Source organism: Bombus terrestris, chromosome 6 (assembly GCF_910591885.1).
Source record: "Bombus terrestris chromosome 6, iyBomTerr1.2, whole genome shotgun sequence".
NCBI classification, from domain to species: Eukaryota; Metazoa; Arthropoda; class Insecta; order Hymenoptera; family Apidae; genus Bombus; species Bombus terrestris.
This window is the reverse complement of record NC_063274.1, coordinates 11,239,143-11,257,662: the sequence shown is the minus strand read 5'-3', so window position 1 is coordinate 11,257,662 and position 18,520 is coordinate 11,239,143. Positions and strand designations below refer to the sequence as shown.

At 27.0% G+C, this 18,520-nt stretch overlaps 2 protein-coding genes across 8 annotated transcripts; one reads left to right on the top strand and one right to left on the bottom strand.

Annotated features, from left to right (window-relative positions):
- Positions 1-62: 62 nt before the first annotated feature.
- On the bottom strand, positions 63-9,400 carry LOC100651522 (rho GTPase-activating protein 26). Of its 5 annotated transcripts, XM_048406327.1 has the most exons (22): positions 9,365-9,400; positions 9,216-9,300; positions 8,083-8,246; positions 7,473-7,630; positions 4,792-4,863; positions 4,594-4,695; positions 4,413-4,523; positions 4,208-4,312; positions 3,578-3,649; positions 3,270-3,336; positions 3,093-3,190; positions 2,909-3,003; positions 2,755-2,836; positions 2,558-2,681; positions 2,243-2,464; positions 1,997-2,102; positions 1,589-1,910; positions 1,299-1,488; positions 1,059-1,215; positions 923-979; positions 738-817; positions 63-654 (listed from the first exon to the last, which is right to left on the bottom strand). In XM_048406327.1, exons 3-22 carry the CDS (start codon positions 8,240-8,242, stop codon positions 563-565), a joined length of 2,472 nt encoding a protein of 823 aa, XP_048262284.1. In that variant the 5' UTR covers positions 8,243-8,246; positions 9,216-9,300; positions 9,365-9,400; the 3' UTR covers positions 63-562. The 5 variants fall into 5 exon arrangements, with proteins under 5 accessions (XP_048262284.1, XP_048262283.1, XP_003396057.1 ...); XM_048406326.1 differs by having other exon boundaries at positions 9,216-9,382; XM_003396009.4 differs by having other exon boundaries at positions 2,558-2,660; positions 9,216-9,382.
- A 423-nt stretch (positions 9,401-9,823) lies between these two features.
- LOC100651158 (transcription factor SPT20 homolog) lies at positions 9,824-16,932 on the top strand. Of its 3 annotated transcripts, XM_048406315.1 has the most exons (22): positions 9,825-10,115; positions 11,133-11,243; positions 11,336-11,527; positions 11,642-11,760; positions 11,867-12,116; positions 12,269-12,481; positions 12,597-12,775; positions 12,857-13,066; positions 13,169-13,328; positions 13,412-13,486; positions 13,590-13,608; positions 13,699-13,925; positions 14,012-14,171; positions 14,255-14,460; positions 14,530-14,677; positions 14,782-14,975; positions 15,049-15,186; positions 15,281-15,377; positions 15,548-15,624; positions 15,710-15,893; positions 16,107-16,273; positions 16,420-16,932. In XM_048406315.1, the coding sequence occupies exons 2-22, from the start codon at positions 11,196-11,198 to the stop codon at positions 16,573-16,575; spliced, it is 3,219 nt and encodes a 1,072-aa protein (XP_048262272.1). In that variant the 5' UTR covers positions 9,825-10,115; positions 11,133-11,195; the 3' UTR covers positions 16,576-16,932. The 3 variants fall into 3 exon arrangements, with proteins under 3 accessions (XP_012164887.1, XP_048262272.1, XP_003396054.1); XM_012309497.3 differs by having other exon boundaries at positions 9,824-10,115; positions 13,590-13,925; positions 16,110-16,273; XM_003396006.4 differs by having other exon boundaries at positions 13,590-13,925.
- Positions 16,933-18,520: the final 1,588 nt, after the last annotated feature.

Sequence of the window (18,520 nt, the reverse complement as noted above, 5' to 3'; positions counted from 1 at the left end):
ATATATTTAATTATAAATTAATGTAGTCTTTATACTATTAAAATCTTTATTAAAAATTCTGATTGTATTTGGTATTTATTTATTTTATCACATTTTGATATTATATGTGTGTACACATGCGTGCACATTACGCGTGGAGATTATCGCACTATAAACAAATATTATTGCCTATGAGATCTCCTAAAAGCTATATACTGGATCAATATCTTTTAGTACAAATATATTTAAATATCATATAATATATTAGCACTATATGTGTAGATATATATAAATTTTTCTACAAGTGATTATATACACTATAGACGTTTTTGAGCAAAAAGGCTCCTAATAAATAAAGATGTTGTATGTATGTGTATGTGTGAGCACGCGTGCGCACGTGTGTGTAATTGACTATGTAAATTGTACCCAAAGGAATTTAAATAGAAAACATTATATTTCACAAATGTCATTGCATAGCATTCCCGTTTTCGTGAACATATGTTTCAGTAGACAATAGTACTAAACATACCCTACGAATTATGCAATGTAAAAACAATGTAGGCACTCTTTGGCTTTTCCAAATTCAAGGCAATTGTTCAACATAATTCTTTGGGACCAATCCCGTCTTACCATTTAATGTACCTTCCAACCATCCTGGTTCCAAAGAGGCCTTTACTGTAATTAAATATTATGTCAGTATTTTACTCGTAAAGCAATTTTCTAATGTGCAATCATTAAATGTACTAAATTTTGTATACCATTTGTAATAATTTGATTTGGTTCAAATGACAATTCTCCATCGCTTTCGGCCACACAAGCATACAAAGTGCGGACTCTCCTGTAAGAGAAAATATATTCTTAAATAACGCAATATTGGTATCATAATGAAAATATATACATAACAAATTGTGATGAAGATATTTAATAAGAATTTTATGTTTACCAAATACCAGGTACTTGTCCAGGGCTTGAACGTCCACTGCTAGGTGATGTATTAACTCTACAAATAAAATTGTATGCATATTAAAAGCACATTCAAGTAAGAAATTAAAATGTTTAGTTAATAAAACGACACTTACACAGATACCGATGGATTGTTTCGTTGAGTGTAACCTGACGGGTAATGTACAGACATCATAGAACCACGTTTTTGTTTTACTGGCAAGTCGGATGAAAATGAATGTGGATCAGAAGCGATTGATTCACTCGAGCTACTCGTATTGCCACTAGTTAATACTGAATTTATATAATTATTTATAATTATTAAATTATAAATCATGCAGATAGATAAATACATTTGGAAAAAGGATTAAAATAACCTTTATCTGCAGAATGATATATAAGATTTGCATTCGTTAATTTAACACGTCCACTTCGACTATCTAAATATGTCGGCATTCTGTGACTTGTATGTTCTGTTTCTTCGTAGTCGCCATTTTTTCGTTCATCTATAGAAGATGATTTAGTAACAACTGCTAGTGGGCTATCATAGTATGATCTAGTACCAAGCTGTATAAATAATTTAATTTCGAATAATGTATGTATCGTATAATCGATAAAAAGTTTATTTTATGCTTTAAAACGTAAAATCAGTTAATATATAACTTACATGTCCATGTGGTGAAGATATATTAGTATGTACTGGATACCTTAGGAAAGGAGTTCCATTACCAGAAGATGTTGACCCATCTTCTACATTAACTCGTTGTGATCGAGAGGGAATGGTATTTTGTGTTGAGCGTACAGTATCTTGTGGTGGACCAGCAATTATTCTCTCACAATTTTCAATTAAAATTTCGACTACTATATTATAAAATTTAATATCCATTATAGAAGCTACTGTTTCTTCTTCTGGTCGTAGTAAGGATGGCCCGAAACATACCGCTAAATTACCGACAGTCATTAAATTTTTATCACTTTTTTTCGCCACGCTACAAACAACATATAGTTAGGTTAAAAATTACACAATTTGCATAATTTTGAATATTCGATAAAATTGAGTTTGTTATTAATATACCTGTACAAATGTTTAATAAGAAGCACTAGCATATTGAAATTTGTTTTTGGGAGTCGATAAACAAGATTATGAATATCATTGATACGTGCTTCTTTGATTTCTTGTTCTGTTGAAAAGAATAATAAAAATGAAAAATATAATTAAAAAATATATTTTCTAATTTATAGAAATTTAATATAAAAAAGATAGTATTTTTAATTTAAAGATTTCAAATAAAATAATATTATAGAGAATACCTATACGCACTCGCAGCTGAAATGAAACTATTATAATATCGGAAAGTCATTAACGGTTCAGATAGCGTCCTCAAATATGTTTTGAGTGCACTAGTAATAGTTTTACTTTCCCATTCAAAGCGATCATCCAGATTAAGTTTCTCTAGTTTCCTTCTATCTAGCCCCATAGCTAAAAGTTTATTTACTTTGGAAGCAACACCAACGACTCTGTAGAGACCTTGTTCTTCAAGGCCTAGAACAGTAATACATCATATTAAAGTAATTTTCTGATGAAATTTTAAAATAAGATAGTTAAGAAATATGTAAATTGCTACGTCAAACTTACCTCTTTCCTCGAGCGTTGTAATGCATTTTGATACGAACATGAAACCAGTTTCATCTAAGGTGGTTTCTTCAGATTTGGTTGATGCACCTACTACAGGATAATTCTGGAATGATAAATATACATACTGTATCAATTTTTTCAATCATTCTCGATTTAAAAAGTAATGCAGTAGGAATCCAATAATGTTTGTTACTTACTGGTTCTTTACCATCCATGGCATCAAGCCATAATTTTCTATCTTCTTCAGAAAGCGCTTGGAATGTATATACTACATTAGGTCTAAGAAAATAAAAGAATTGTAAATGTAACGCAAAAATATTTGTATTATGGATTATTATAAATTGAACTTACTTATCAATAGTGGTGATATCAAAGCAAAATCGTTTTTCAATTGTATCTGACATACGACGTACACAAGATGCCAATGTAAAAACTTCTTTGCTACTCTATTAAATTAAGACAATATCGATGAATGCTTTTTCTTGATAGTAAATTCATAGCAACTTTCATTTTAGAAGACCTAAAGCTTACTTACAAACTTTCCTGTAAGTTGATTATAAGGTATCATTGTAAATTCCTTTTTGTCCTTTTGATATGTGCAATACTGTTTTGTCCATGTTGTGCCAAATGCCTCTATAAAGATTTATGATTATATTAATATGTAATAAATATTCGTTCCATTTATTAACTACATAAAAATTTATATATTTACTCTTTTCCATTAGAAACAAATAACCTTCACGTGTGTATAGTTTATTGACCCCACTTTCTACAGCAGACTACAAAATGAAAATATTACTAGTATTTCCATTATAGATTACTACTAACTTTATCATTATACAATAACAGATTTTTTTAAAGATACAATGTTTGAACATAGAACTCATGTTCAATCATTTCTAGAATTACTTAATCAATTTTACATATTATGTTTTAATAACACATTTCCTTATGTGTTGTAAATAACAATGATGTATACTAAAATTAAATGATAAAAATAATAAAAAATATAACACATACCTTTTTCATATCCTTCATTTTATTCATAAGTGATTCTGTTTTATCCCGGGTAGCAAGGAAATTTTCTCTAGTCTTGTAAAACACACACACACACATAAAATTGAAAATTAGTAAGCTATTTATCATGCTGTTATCCTAATAATATTTGCACCACACAATAATTTAGTAAGAAGTTACATTTAAGTATATCTACAAGTAGTTGAACATTAACAACCAAATCAATTATGAGAGAATTACTAATATTAAAATACTTCAAAGTGCATAACAAGACATTTAAAAGTACCCAAATTATATATCCCAAATAATCTTTAAAAATATTTGGAATATGTTGTACCACATTCTTATAATAACATAAATTAATAAAGTAATTTATATTACAATAAAATGATAAAAATTTCATTTCCAAATTTTGTATAGTAATTCAATAAATAAATTGTAAGATATATAAGAGATAGAATGTGAAACAACAATGCACAATGTATTTCATAGATTTATATAAATCAATGTTATAATGCACAAAGCAACTTTGTTGTCATCTGAATAGTGCTAATGTAAGTAATCAGTAATCGTGCTTCTAATGCTTTTCATATATTTTTAAGCAATGAAATACAAAGTAAGGAGAGAACTAACCTTTTGTATTTTTAGCTGCAGTTCAGTCATATAAGGTTTAAAATCCTCTGCAACTTCATGTCCTTGATGATAAAATGTTAACCAACCAAACATAAAACCTAATAACTGGAAAAAATAGTATTATTTGTAACTCGTAATATTTAATTATTCTTGATTTAAAATTTATAATAATTTAATGAAAAACATATAAAAGGAGAAAACTTACAGTTTCCACAAATTCAAATTTTTTACGTTCTTGTACTTCTTGAAGCAAGAACACATACTCTAAACTAGCTTGACAAAAATGTCTTTCAGCCATTTCCAATGTTGCATCAGCCTAAAAGTAATAATATTATTAGATCAAGTACTATAAATATTTTGCTTTTATAATATGTAAATATTTATACCTCTTGAAGAACATTGTCTTGTTTTTTAGTAGACAAATTCAAGTAGCGTTCTTGGCTTTGGCAAAATTTAATAGTTTGTTTCTCAAATTTCTTCTTTCCGTCCTATTCATATATATTAGTTTCATATTATTTCATAAATAAAAGATTGTACTATATACATTAATTTTGAAATTTAATTTACCAAAGTTTTCATATTACCTTGACGCCTCCAATGTGTTCTTTTCTAAAGTTTTCCAAAGGGAGTATAATTTGATCATAAGCACGTTCAAGCTAAAAATAAAAGTTATTGAATAAAGTAAAATTTTTATAAAAGTATAAATTTAAATTCATCGAATCACAGTAAGTAGTGATCTTGTCTTGTACTGAAATAAATACATACAGAAATAAAATTACATAACTTTTAGGAATTATATGTGCATATATGCACAACTACATATATCATATAAATAAAGTTAATCATAATAAGAAACAATAAAAAGTCAAATTAAATCATAATACAAGTATATATACAGAGAAACTAAATAATTATATTGTGAAATATACAGCCAATGTTTATTACAAAAGCAACATTATAGAAAACATAAAATAATATTATATAATATATACAGGGCGTTCTGCAACTCATGAACGATCGATTAGGGGATGATTCTGCATGTAAAAATGAATCAAAAATCAAAATGAATCAAAAAGAAAGAATACATTTTTTTCATATGGTGCCCCGTTTCCGGAATTTAACTAATTGCGGACTGAACAGGAATATAATAATAATCAACACAGATTGAAATATATATGAAAATAATAAAAAATGAAGAATTCAAATTTTGTATAAAATCCTTTGTTTTCAAGAAAAATAAATTTTAAAATGTATCATGCGCGTGCACTAGAGACCAGTTCTTAACTAAACATGTTCAAACTTAGTTTTCTTGAAAATAATGTTTTAAGCGAAAAAATTTCGTTTTACGTTTTTGACTTATTTTCACACATAATAACAAATAATCTCCTGCTAATTGTTTATTCATATCTAGTCAATACTTAACCAAATTTTCAAACTCGATTTTTTCGGAAATGGGGCCTCGGGCGAAAATATTTTTTCTTTTCGATTTATTTTCACATGTAGAATCACCTCCCACTCAATTGTCCACAAGAGATTTAGAGTGCTCTGTATAATAATAAATAATATACACGTTTATTTTAAACTGAAACAATAAACATGTTTTCTGTATTTAAGGTGATAACAATAATATCCTCGTATGATAAAGACATAGTTTATTTAAAATTTGTGATTATCAAATAATTTTTTAAGGATATTAAATAATGTATTGATTATAATAACTCTAATCTTTGTTGACATTTTATTTAGAATACATTTCTAACTACAGATTTTCAATTTCTTGCAAATTTTTATAATTGCTTTTTTGATACATAAATGTAATGTATCAGAAATTATTTTATTAATAATTTATATAAAATATATATTATCTATATATATATATATTATTTATATATTATTAATTTATATAAAAGCCATATGTAGAATATGTCTCACTAAATAATAGTAACATAAAAAGATTTATATAATACAATTAGACAATTTATGTAAATAAAATGATTAAGCTACAACTTAGTTATTTCATTTATTACACATTTATGTGTCGTAACATTTATGTATTTATGTGCATAAACACACACATTTGTTAGTAGTAAGAGAAAATATATGACTTATTAACGCACATTACCTGAATAAGCTTATTATAACTACTTTAGCACTAAATACTAAACTGAACAATATTGTGCTTTTATATTCAGAATGGGGACTAGATTCAATCATCCAATCCTGATTATTTATTCTAAACATCATAAAATCTTGTACCATATCAATACTAAAATAGAAGATTAAGTACAAAATTATTGAACTATAAAAGAGTTACTAAGACACATTCCTTGTTTAGAAATGAATGCAAATGCATGTATGTGTCCTATGTTCACACATACACACAAGCATTAACATTGCTATAGAAAAACAAGCATAACAGCATTCTGTTATTTCACTATTTGGGGAAAAACTTATTTTTTGTAACAGATAATTAAATATGCAACTTACCTATTGCATTAAAAATTATTAAATATATAACTTATTAAAGAATGTTACTAACATGTTAATAGTGCTAAGAATACTTAGTCTTTGTTTTTATATGCATTAAATGCTTGAAACAATTTATAAAGATATGTTATAAGTATATAACAGTTACATGCAATAATATATAAAATTTTTACTTGTTCCTTGAAGAGGATATTAATATAAATGTTAAAAGCTCTTTTGTAATTCGAAAATAAAAGCTATTTGTGTGTGCATTCAGAAACATGACAAGAAATATGTACATTGTAATATACTAAATTGTTTACTTTTAAAAAATATTGAAAAAATAAATATAATTTAATTATAGAAAGAACTTTGGTTGAAAATATGTTTCAAAAGATATACCATTAAATAACCAGGATGTGCTCCTTCTATAAAAACAGAGTTTTTTTATATAGTAACACTTATCATATTTTTATAAACAAATAAATCATACACAACAATGTCTTTTTGCAGAAAATATAAAAAAAGTATATCATTCTATATATTTTAGTTACCAGTTTAATAAAAAATATGAAACATAAAATTGTATTATGACTTTTATGGTAAACTTTTACCAAGATTATAATTTTTTATTTCTTATGCCAAACATAAAATTTAATTTTTACTGTTAAATATTATGGAATTGAACTATAACAAATTAATAAAACTATAACAAATATTATAATATGAATTGCTTTCATTCAAGAGTAGTCTTTCTAATGAATATAAAACATATTTATATACTAAAAACATTGCATACCATGCGATCCCTTTCATCCTCTATTGATGCAATAAGTTTACCAAATTCCTTAAGACTTTGTGATATGTGAGTTTCGTCCTCAGTTTGAGTTTCTCCAATACATTCAAAACTAAAATTCTGCAATGTTTTGGAAAATGCTCTCTGCGCTCTGGACAAATCTAAATAAGTTAGTAACTGTTATTTTTATGATCATAAATTTTACAATAAATATATTTATTCAGAACCTTATTACTTGTATCTTCAATTATATAAATGGTAAAAATATAATTATAATGAAATATAACATTATTCCATATGATATTACAACATAATTTATGATATGACAAAAATAATAATCGAAGTTAAAATTTAGTATAATCTATATGTATAGTAGCACAAATCAAATATATTTTTATTACAAAATATGACATACATGATAAATTAAAAAATAACCTAAACCTTGAAAAAAAATTTAGTGTCAACTAATATAGTTGATTAAAAAATTGTTCAATGTTATAACTTTGTAACTAAAATATGTTACTGGAAAACATGAAAGTAAAATAGAATAAGATAAGAGCAGCTGTTACATGTGTACACAGAACCTTATCAACTTCGTGACAAATAGACTTACTTTTGGCAGCTAATAAAAGATCTTTGACCTCTTTGATGAGCCGTTTAATTTGTTGGCTGGTCTTCTCCAATTCACGCTCATGATAATGAAGATTCTCTCGAAAGTAAGGACTATCGGTTAAGCAATCCGTAAACTCTAATGGTTTGAGGCCAACACCCATTATTCTTGATTGTATATTAAAATTCAAATGTCATTAATAAATCAAAACAACAGACCCGATAAATTAACACTTAGAATAACTATTACGATATATGATCATTTAACAGAGACAATATATCACAGAATGTGCATCAAAACACTTTGCAGCGCAAATTCTCTTTGACGTGAAGAAAAATCAGTTCACAATATTTCTTTCATTTATTGATAGTCATGAACGATATATTTCTGAATCTTCGTTAAGATTAATACTAAATCACTAGAACGATTATGTAGACAGGGGCTTTACAACGACGATTAAAGACCATGTACCCTCTTGAGTCAAATGAACTAACTACAATTTAAATGGCGGGTTATACAAAACACCGCGATATAACACAATGTATAATATAAAATTATATATTTTGAAAACAAAAATTACATAGTACTTTTATAAAATGACTTATGCCTTATGTGTACAATTATTATTTTTATAAACTAATAACCTTTATTAAAATGTAATTATACATTGTTATCGTAATATTTTAAATAAATTCACAAAAATTAAATTAATATATAAACCTTATAATTAAAAAGCTACGAATCATTCTTTTTTAATAAATAATTTCTCATTGATTAAAAATAAAAAATATGTTTATAAAAATAGTTAATTAATATTAATATAAAATATATGTGTATGTATATATATACGTATTTATGTAAGTGGATATATGAATATATAAACATATTATGCTAAAATAAAATTAAGAATAATATAGTATTCAAAAGATTGAATATACATATTATATGTCCATAAAATATTAAAAAAAAATCAAATTTAATAATTAAGTATATAACGTTACCAAAAGATAAAAATTTCTACATTTTTTAAAATCTAATTTATAATGTTATAAAGATTATAATAAATAAGAAATAATCAAATATTAAATAATTTTCCAATTATTCCTTCTAAATGATAGTATTAATATATCACTTACCTAAGAGTAGGAATTGTTGTGAAAATTTGGAAGCAAGACTTGCTTTCTTAAATTGACTTGAATTCCATACATTTCTCATTCAACACTATGATGGTTTTTACATTAATATAACATTGTAATTAGCAAAATGACATTGCTTGTATACTTACAAATATCGATCTTCGATACAAAATGTCTACGTCTTGAACTTAGGCTTGGATTATCGTAATCTTGAACATGAACAATTTATTTAAAGAATGGAATCTCACTCGTATATTGGTAATGGTATTTTAATGTAGTACCTAGTAGTACAGTTGTACCATAAATGAAAACGGATTTATACAAATTAAATAAATATAAGTTTTTCATAAAAAGTTTAAAATCTAAAGCTAATACATGATTCTTGAATAAAAAATTCCTATTCTTATAAAATTTTAATCAATTGATGCAAACTACTATTTCGTAAATAAATTTGTTAAAAGTTGGTTAGACTTCTTAATACTGTTTCTCTCTTACATTAATAACCTTCCCGATAGATCTATCTTTTTTTTATTCGAGATCAGTATTGTACATGAAACACTAAATTCGTCTTTAGTTGTTCGAATGCTAGTCGAGCTTGCGAACTATAAATTGAGTAACTCACTAGAGAGAAATGTGGTCAATTTTCCAGTCTATGATTGTGTGGTGTTTGTATAATAGGTTACATTGTGTCCTCTAAAATGACGTTTCTTACTTGTAAATATTATTTATTTGACATTAAATAATTTTTATTGATTATAAGAACTCGTTGACAAAAATTTTCGCTATCTGTAAACTTGTGTATTATTTACCAATTCGTGTGAGGTTATGATAAGAAAATTAACTTGAGTCACATCCTGTGTCCAATGTTTACTATTAGATTACTTTTTGGATCCATTAGAGGTAAATAACCTATTGTTTATGTTTTATTTGAAAGATTTAAATGTGATTTGTATTAATTCATAAACATTTACATAACCTCTCATGTAGCGTGCTTGTTTTGACATTCGATGGATTCACGCTATGATTAAAACATATTCTCGCATATTTATTTGTAATTTGTACATAACCCTCTGTTTCGATAAATCTTATTTATTGTTCTTATTTTTTACTTTTTGATACTCTCTGATTGCATTAATTTACTATTATGTTTGAAATACTTGTTATAATATTCAAAAGGTGAGATAAGAAACATAATAGCCTCATCGATAAACAAATGTAATAAAAAATGCATTTGTAAAATATTTCACATTAATATTTTTTACAATTCATAACAAATTATGTCCTTATTCTTTATCAAATTATTATACTTAACTAAAATCAACGTTATAATTTTTTATTTTGTACTGTATATATATCTTTTTATATATTTTATATATTTAATATCATACTATTGTATTATATTGAATATAGCTTTATGTAATGTTTTGATATATAATTTTAAATTAATTTTATTTATAAATGTGATACAAATGTTTTATTCTATTAGTATATAAGCAATGAAAATTCATTACACAAATTTTTATATTTTTTAATATATATATATATAAACTCAGTTATTGATAATTAAACTATATTAAGGGTAACCTATTTAGATGAATAAAAAATACTTTCTGTATTCCTTTCTCTTTCTCTCTTTCTTTCATAGATTATACTAATCGGACCATATTATATATGATTATATATATAACTAATATCATAAATTAGTAATATTAGCAATTTATGTCTTATATTAAACACATTTTCTAGAATGTAATAATATTAAAAATCTTGTAATATTTTAAAAATTATAAAAAAGATATCCTATAGTAAAGTATTTTATTTACTTAAACATAATGACATGAATGTTTATTAAATTAATATAATACAAATTTTGTGTCATAAAAACCATGATATTAATATTTTATGAAATTATTTTAGATTGTGGAAATTCATTATTATATCAGATATGACATTAAATGGTTTTAGCAATCAAAAATTAAAATGATTGATACAGCCTGTAGTTTAGAAGATGCGTGTCGGCAGGCTCAGGTAGTATTTTATTATTATTTTCTAATTTATTATAAGTTTCTAATTAATTCAAGTAGATTTTTTAATTTTAAATATTTACATTTTGTATGCAGGATATGATAAATCAGGTATCCAAATGTTGGAAAAATGTTCAAGGACAAAATTCTATAAGTTTAGCTTGTGATAAATCATCTATTCAAAAAAAAGAACAGAATCATTCTAAACACAGCATTCAGTCTAAGTTGACTAGATTATATTTTGAAGAACTTACTAAAGTTCCTCATGCAACTCCTGACTCTGTGTTGGTACGTATATTTCTATAGAAATAATATTTTTAATATCCTTAATATTAAATATGTTCCAAAAATTTTAATACAGATTAATAAACTAGTTTAATAATAATATTTTTATTCATGTAGAATAATCTAGAAAATGAATGTGATCTTTTGGGAAGATTGGTGCAAAGAGAAGGTCTATATACATTAATTGTTAATCTCTATGCTGGTAATAAAGGATACTCATTAGCTGTAAGAAATAGGTAAATATATTATACTTTTCTATTAAGTATATGTTAATATTTATTTACAATATATTTGGAAACTATATTAATAATAGTAGATTAATAAGCAATTTTAATTTAATAGTGATAAGGGAAATCAGTATGATAAAAATTCTATATTAGCTGAAACACAACTGATGGGTTACGAACAGGGTGAATTGCTTTCATGTATAGATAATGGTCAATTGCCTGCAATGTTGGCTGAGCAACTAGAAACTAATCATTCTCATTTATTTTATGATGGTTGTATAATAGCTGAAGTTCGAGATTATCGAAAAGCATTTCCTCATACTAAAGCCGAAGTTCATCATGTGCTTCTTAAGCCTACAACACAAGTGAGAAATAAAAAAGAATAACTAGTTTTTCACTAGAAATGAAATTTGAGAAATGCTAATATAAGTGACAAAATAAGATAATAAATAAAATAATAATTAGGTTTTAACTAAAAAATTTAAATTAATCAGCATAATGTCTTAATATCTTTTAGAGTGTACTCTCAGATGTATCAACCTTAACTAGTGATGGTGATTGGAGTCATGAAGAACGATTAATGTTAGAATCACATTTAGTCGCAGCTACCCAAGGACCTCTTTGTCTTGATCCAAATCCTATTCCTAGCATAGCTACAACACGATTAAGGCAATCTAAATCTTTGCTTACTGATCACCAACTTATGCGACAAGCCAAAAAGTTTTCACAGGTAATTAATTGTAATGGATTAGAATGCAACTTCTATTTAGTTTGCTTGTGTTTTTAAATATATTATATCATGCTTAATTCTAATATTTGTAATATTTTACCTTATTTTGTTATAGGTTACAGTTAATCGTAAGAGAAAATTGGAACAATTAGCACAACCAGAGGGATTAACAATACAAGATTTAATGCAAAAATTAAGAGCAAAGAGAGGAGTAGCTACAACCACTGCCTGTCCACCGCCTTCTCTTACAAATCCTCCTCTACTTCCACCAAATACACCTATTGATGTTTTAAGGTACATTTCAGTAAAAAGTTATTATTATTTATCAAACATCACTATATGTATTAGTACAAATTTATGCTTCATGTATGATAGATTTGCAAAAGCATACGAACGCCCGCGAGAAACAAAAGACTGTTTGCCACACGTTATAGAAGAATATATATTAGAAACGGGAGGAAGTCAAGGTGAAATAGATCACATAAAGCTCTCAATTCTACAAAGACCTTCTAATTCTGAGTACCTGGGAGAGCTTTATATGGATAAGAATCATCGTGAAGGAGAGAAAAACGGATCTGCATGCCGGCGAGTATTTGTTCATCATTCTCTTTTTATCAAATAGAATCTTATATTTTGTTGAAGTTATAAAAATTAATTGGACAAGTAAATATTTGGAATTTTTTATAGATTTACATTAGGTACAAGAGTTCTGGCAAATCATTACATTCAACAATTTACGGAAATATTTACGGAAGAGGGTAGAAAGAACGTTAGAATAAAACATGTTGTACCAGGGCAGGTCCCTCGCGTAACATGTACACCCGGTATGCAACGAGCACATCAACAAGTATGTATACTACAAAAATGAAATTTTTGTATTATTATATGCATTTTCAAATAAATACTTTTTGGTTAATAAACTTGTTTTAGGCGCAGCAAGCAAAAGCAGCGCAATTAGTTGCTCAGCATTTACAACAAGCTCAATCTCAACATGTCGCGCAGCAGGTAAATTAAATATTTGAATAAAATTATTATATTTTTAATAAATGTAATAAATCTTAATAAGACTGTTCTAAACTAAACTAATATTTAATAATAATTATTTCAGATCTTATCAAGAGCTCAAGGTCAGTTAAATACTCTAGCTGGTCAAGTAGCTTCAATGAAAACTATGACAGAAGCCACTACTTCTGCACAAAATAACTTGTCATGCGTAGATGCAACAAATATTCCACAAGTTATTGCTCAAAATGAGACTACGTCAATGAGTCCAGGGCAACCTTTAACTAATGGTGGATCAAATGCCTCCACATCTGTACAGATTGATAACTCTACTATGTCGGTTGCTGATGGCAATTCCTGTAATGGATCTGGAATTTTAGTTTTTCAGCAGAAATTAAACAGTAATATTAATAATGCTACATCTACAAATGTTCCAGTTTTGGTAGGAGTTATACATGAATTTATATGAATTATGTGTAATATTATATTTTGATATTCGGACAACTTTATATATTTCTCTATTTATAGCAAGCTCAATTGCAAGCTGGAACACAAAACTGTGTTACGGAAACCGTTAATCAGAGCCAAAATGAAATACCATTTAAAAAACATTCTACTAATCCTGCGATAACAGCTCTTGTAACATCTCTCATGAATTCTGCTCAACAATTTCAACAGCAAGCTGCAGGTTTGTTGTGACGTTGATATAAACTGTAATACAAAATAAAAGAAATGCTAAAAATAAAAGTATTTTATTAAACATTCTTTCAGCAAATGCAGCAGCTGCTGCTATGAATAGTAATGCACAGACTACAAACAAGTCAAATAATGCTGCGATCCTTAGTTTGTTAAATAGCAGTCCTGCCAATTTGACGCAACAGAAAGTCCAGCCACGAAGGATCTCCTTGAATGCTTCCATCCCATCTAGAGTTCTTAGTCATGGAAATGTCATTAATGTCCCTAATACAACTGGTCAAGTAAGTCAATTAAGCTTGTACTTATACGTTTTTAACAGTATTCTGAAATTGTAAGAAATATATTTTTAGGTAAGGGTGAGTTTAAGTTCAACTTTAACAGGACAATTAAGTTGTAAGCAGCAACCAGTCAAAGCAACAGCTGTGAAATTAGCTCGTGTGCAAGATCCTAATTCAACGCTTGGATTATCAATGTCAGGACTTTCAGCTTTGTTAGCAGGTAAATATTTGAAGGTACACACAAGATGCAATTAGTGTGTATTTTTTCTATTATTTCTATTCTGTCTTTTTTAAGGTGAACATAATTAAAATTATGTATTATAGGGACACCATCTGCAGATAATCCAATACCAGGAATTAATTCTGGTTCTTCTCTCCTTGAGCGGTTAACTGCTTCTTCCAGTCAGAATAATCAATCTGCGACGCCAATGAGTACTCCACCATCAACCAATGTAAACCTGCAGGGTGTAAATCTTACTAGTCTGTCGAATTCCATCAATGGTCTCCAAAATGTTCAGGTTGTGGAGAGCTGCTTATTTCAACATATGGCGTAGAAGATGAAATACTACTGTACTATTCATTATACAACAGGTATCATTTCCTGGACTATCACAACCCATTACGATGTCGCTAAATGTGTCAGCAACGACGGGTTCCGTTACACCTACAGGAGTCATTGTTTCTCTGCCTATATCATCTGCAACTAATACTTGCACCACGGTTTCTAGTGTTAGTCTTTTTGTATTTCACGTGTTTTCTCATTTCGGTTGCTTTAACACAAAATGTACAAAAATTTTTCTGAAATATTGATTTATATTTCTAGATGGTAGCTACTACAGTTGTTACAACAGCTATTGCTGGAAGTACACCAACAGTAGTAATAACTAATCCTGCCAATACTCATTTGTCGTTACCAATTGGTAAGAATTTTTTCTTTTTGATGCACTGATTCTAACCTTCATATTAAATTACTTTATTTAATATATTAATGTTTGACTAACAAAGATAAGTAAATGTTTTATGCCTATATAAACTGAATAATTATGATATACGAAATAATCTGTATTTTATTATACAATAAATGTTGTAGCCCAAATAATACCTTCAGCAGTTAAAGGATTATCGCAACAAAACATACGTAGTAGTAATTCTGTTACTCTTGCGCAGGTATTTATAAATTATATATTGTGTTATATAATATGTATATAATAATTTATTAAAGTCCCAAAATGAGATAAAGATTACTTCTTAGGGTGGACAGGCAATTCAACTTGTTGGATCTCAAAGGCCACGAGTTAATCATATAGCGCGTCAAGTACAACCAAATCAAGTTAAATCAACTGTTTTATCAAATCAATTAGTAACTGTGGCTAAAACAGTGACAGCCAGTCAGTTAATACTGTCTGGTAATAAACAGGTGTTAACTCCTATAATGGGTAAGTTACCATAGATACCATGTCACAATATATTATTATTTAAAAATAGATTATAGACAGTAAGAACAGATTCTATTGTTTCTATATTATTTTACAATTTCTATTATACATTAATATGTATAAATATTTTTATATAAGCTGCTTAATTTATTCATGTTTAAGACATTGTATTAAATTTTTTTCAACAAATAAGGATAGTGTCATGTTTTATAGCAGCAACGAAACCAGTGCTTATGGCGTCCCAGACGACATCTTCTTCCCAAGTAGTACCTGCAAATAAACAAACATTATTGACAAAATCCTTGCATGCTAGAGCTTCTACAGGGCAGTGCAGTCAACAAACTCAAAGTCTTGGAGTGGCAACATTATCACAACAACAAGTATATATTTTTGCATTATTAGTATAAATTTTTAGTTAAGAGAAGAAAATTGCATATTATAAAAGATGATGTAATATAAAAGAATATATATACTTTTGAATTTATTTAAAATTATAAGTACAATTCAAAGATTGTTTATTCTGTAGTTACAGAGAACTCTTGTTAAACCTGTACAGCTCCAACAGTTACAGTGTTTAACTACACAACATAAAGTAGCGGTTGCAACTGGCAATTCGCAAAACAGGACTCAAATTGAGCCTCAAAGAAATTCTACATCTGGCCCTGGGGAAGATCCAGCCTGAACATGTTCAAATAATTAATATTTCATCACACTGAAATAATTGGAGCCTGCCTATAAGGAATGTAATGAGGTTTTTATATATTAAGTTAATATGACATTTGAAAATTTTAATTATGCATGCAATTATAATTGTAAATTATACAATTTTTATTCATGAACGATCAATGTTTAACAGTAAAGACATATTTTATAAAAATCAGCATAATACATACTTGTGCACATGTGCAATAAATTATTTCTACAAAAAACGAAAAAAAATTTCTGCCTCAAAATATTACTTTGAGGATGGTTTCAATTATTGTATATATAACTTATACATACAATATGATTTGTTTTATATTAAAAAATATAATAAATATTCCATTTTTTATTGACCTCGACCCTTCTTTATATTATTGTTATTTATTTCGAATAAAAATATTTTATGATATACACTTTTTGTAAAAAATCGGTCGCTGCTAGCTGCACATTTAGAACTAGTGCAGACGAGCGACTTTGTCTGCAGTATATCACTCTGATCATATGTCCGCTTTGGTTGTTGTTAACTGAGAAAACAAATAAAAATATATGATCGCAGTGATATCGTGCGGATGAAGTCACTTCTTGCATCGAGTCTTATGTTACTTCATATATACACATTAGAATCATTAAAAATGTGTGGGATTATTTCGAGACTAGAGAATCAACTTGGGATTCGAGATGAATCATCAAAATTTGAGTGGAATTCCGATATTTTTGTATTTCTCAAGATTCTGAGATCTTGCCCGAATCCATCTGAATTCTAATTTATCCAAGTTTATAATGTTAATTCGTTAATGATCATAGACAGATAAAGTAAATTAAGTTTTGTCTTAATATTTTTATTTTATTAATTATATACATATTAACATGTCATAATTTAATATATAAACTCTTGAAGATAGTTATTTTCAGTATTATTCATAATTACAAATACTGAAACAACTTTCAAAATAAGCATAAAGTGTTATTTATATTTCTAACAATTGCAACAAAATTTGTGAACCGTTAGTTTCATACAAGAGTACTCAAGAAGATATCCAGAAATGAAATAATAAGTTAAAATACAACAAATCTTTTATCCAAATTAGTAATTAATCTTAAAATAAAATTACATAACTTATGTATGGGACCGAGTGGAAATTACAAATATGTAAGTCGTATAATAAAGCCGAAAAAATAAATAAATTTCAATTATGTAACTATATACAGTTTTTAACACCATAAAACATTTTTTATGTACAATATAGATAGATTAAGTAATATACAGTATCACTATTTAAACATATAAAAATTAATACATATATAACATTTACATATAAGTTACATGATAATAATCTAGGATGTTCTTATACCTATACTAAGTGAATACAAACATATAGTACAGTACATATACATATAAACACAGCAATTTTTTTTAATAATAATACAATTTAATATGTAATTAAATATATAACTTGTGCTTTTTATAATTATTGCTATAAGTCACTTATTACGTAATGATATTTAGTTCAGTATATGATACAAAAATGTCATTCTTTAGCCATAATTAAATATCCTCAACAGTGATTACGTCAATAACAAACAGCATAAAAATTTTGTATATTAGTTGGCATTCAGTTCCAGCTGTATGCAATAACAAAATTTATTTTCCTATCCTAATTTAAATAATTAATTTCATTATTTGTTTAAGTATTTATTGCAAGTAGGAACCACACAAATAATTTGGCACTGCTCTGTGTTGGAAAATATCTACATAAATATTTTTACTAAGAAGTATAACAGAATTAGAAAAGGAGAAAAGATGAGGAAAATAATTTACTTAGCTCTCATGCTTACACTTCTTGTCAAAAAGATAACCCAGGTGTGCTATCTTTAATTTCTTAATGACGCGTGTAAAGTTTTTCTTTTGTAATATGAGATTTAGC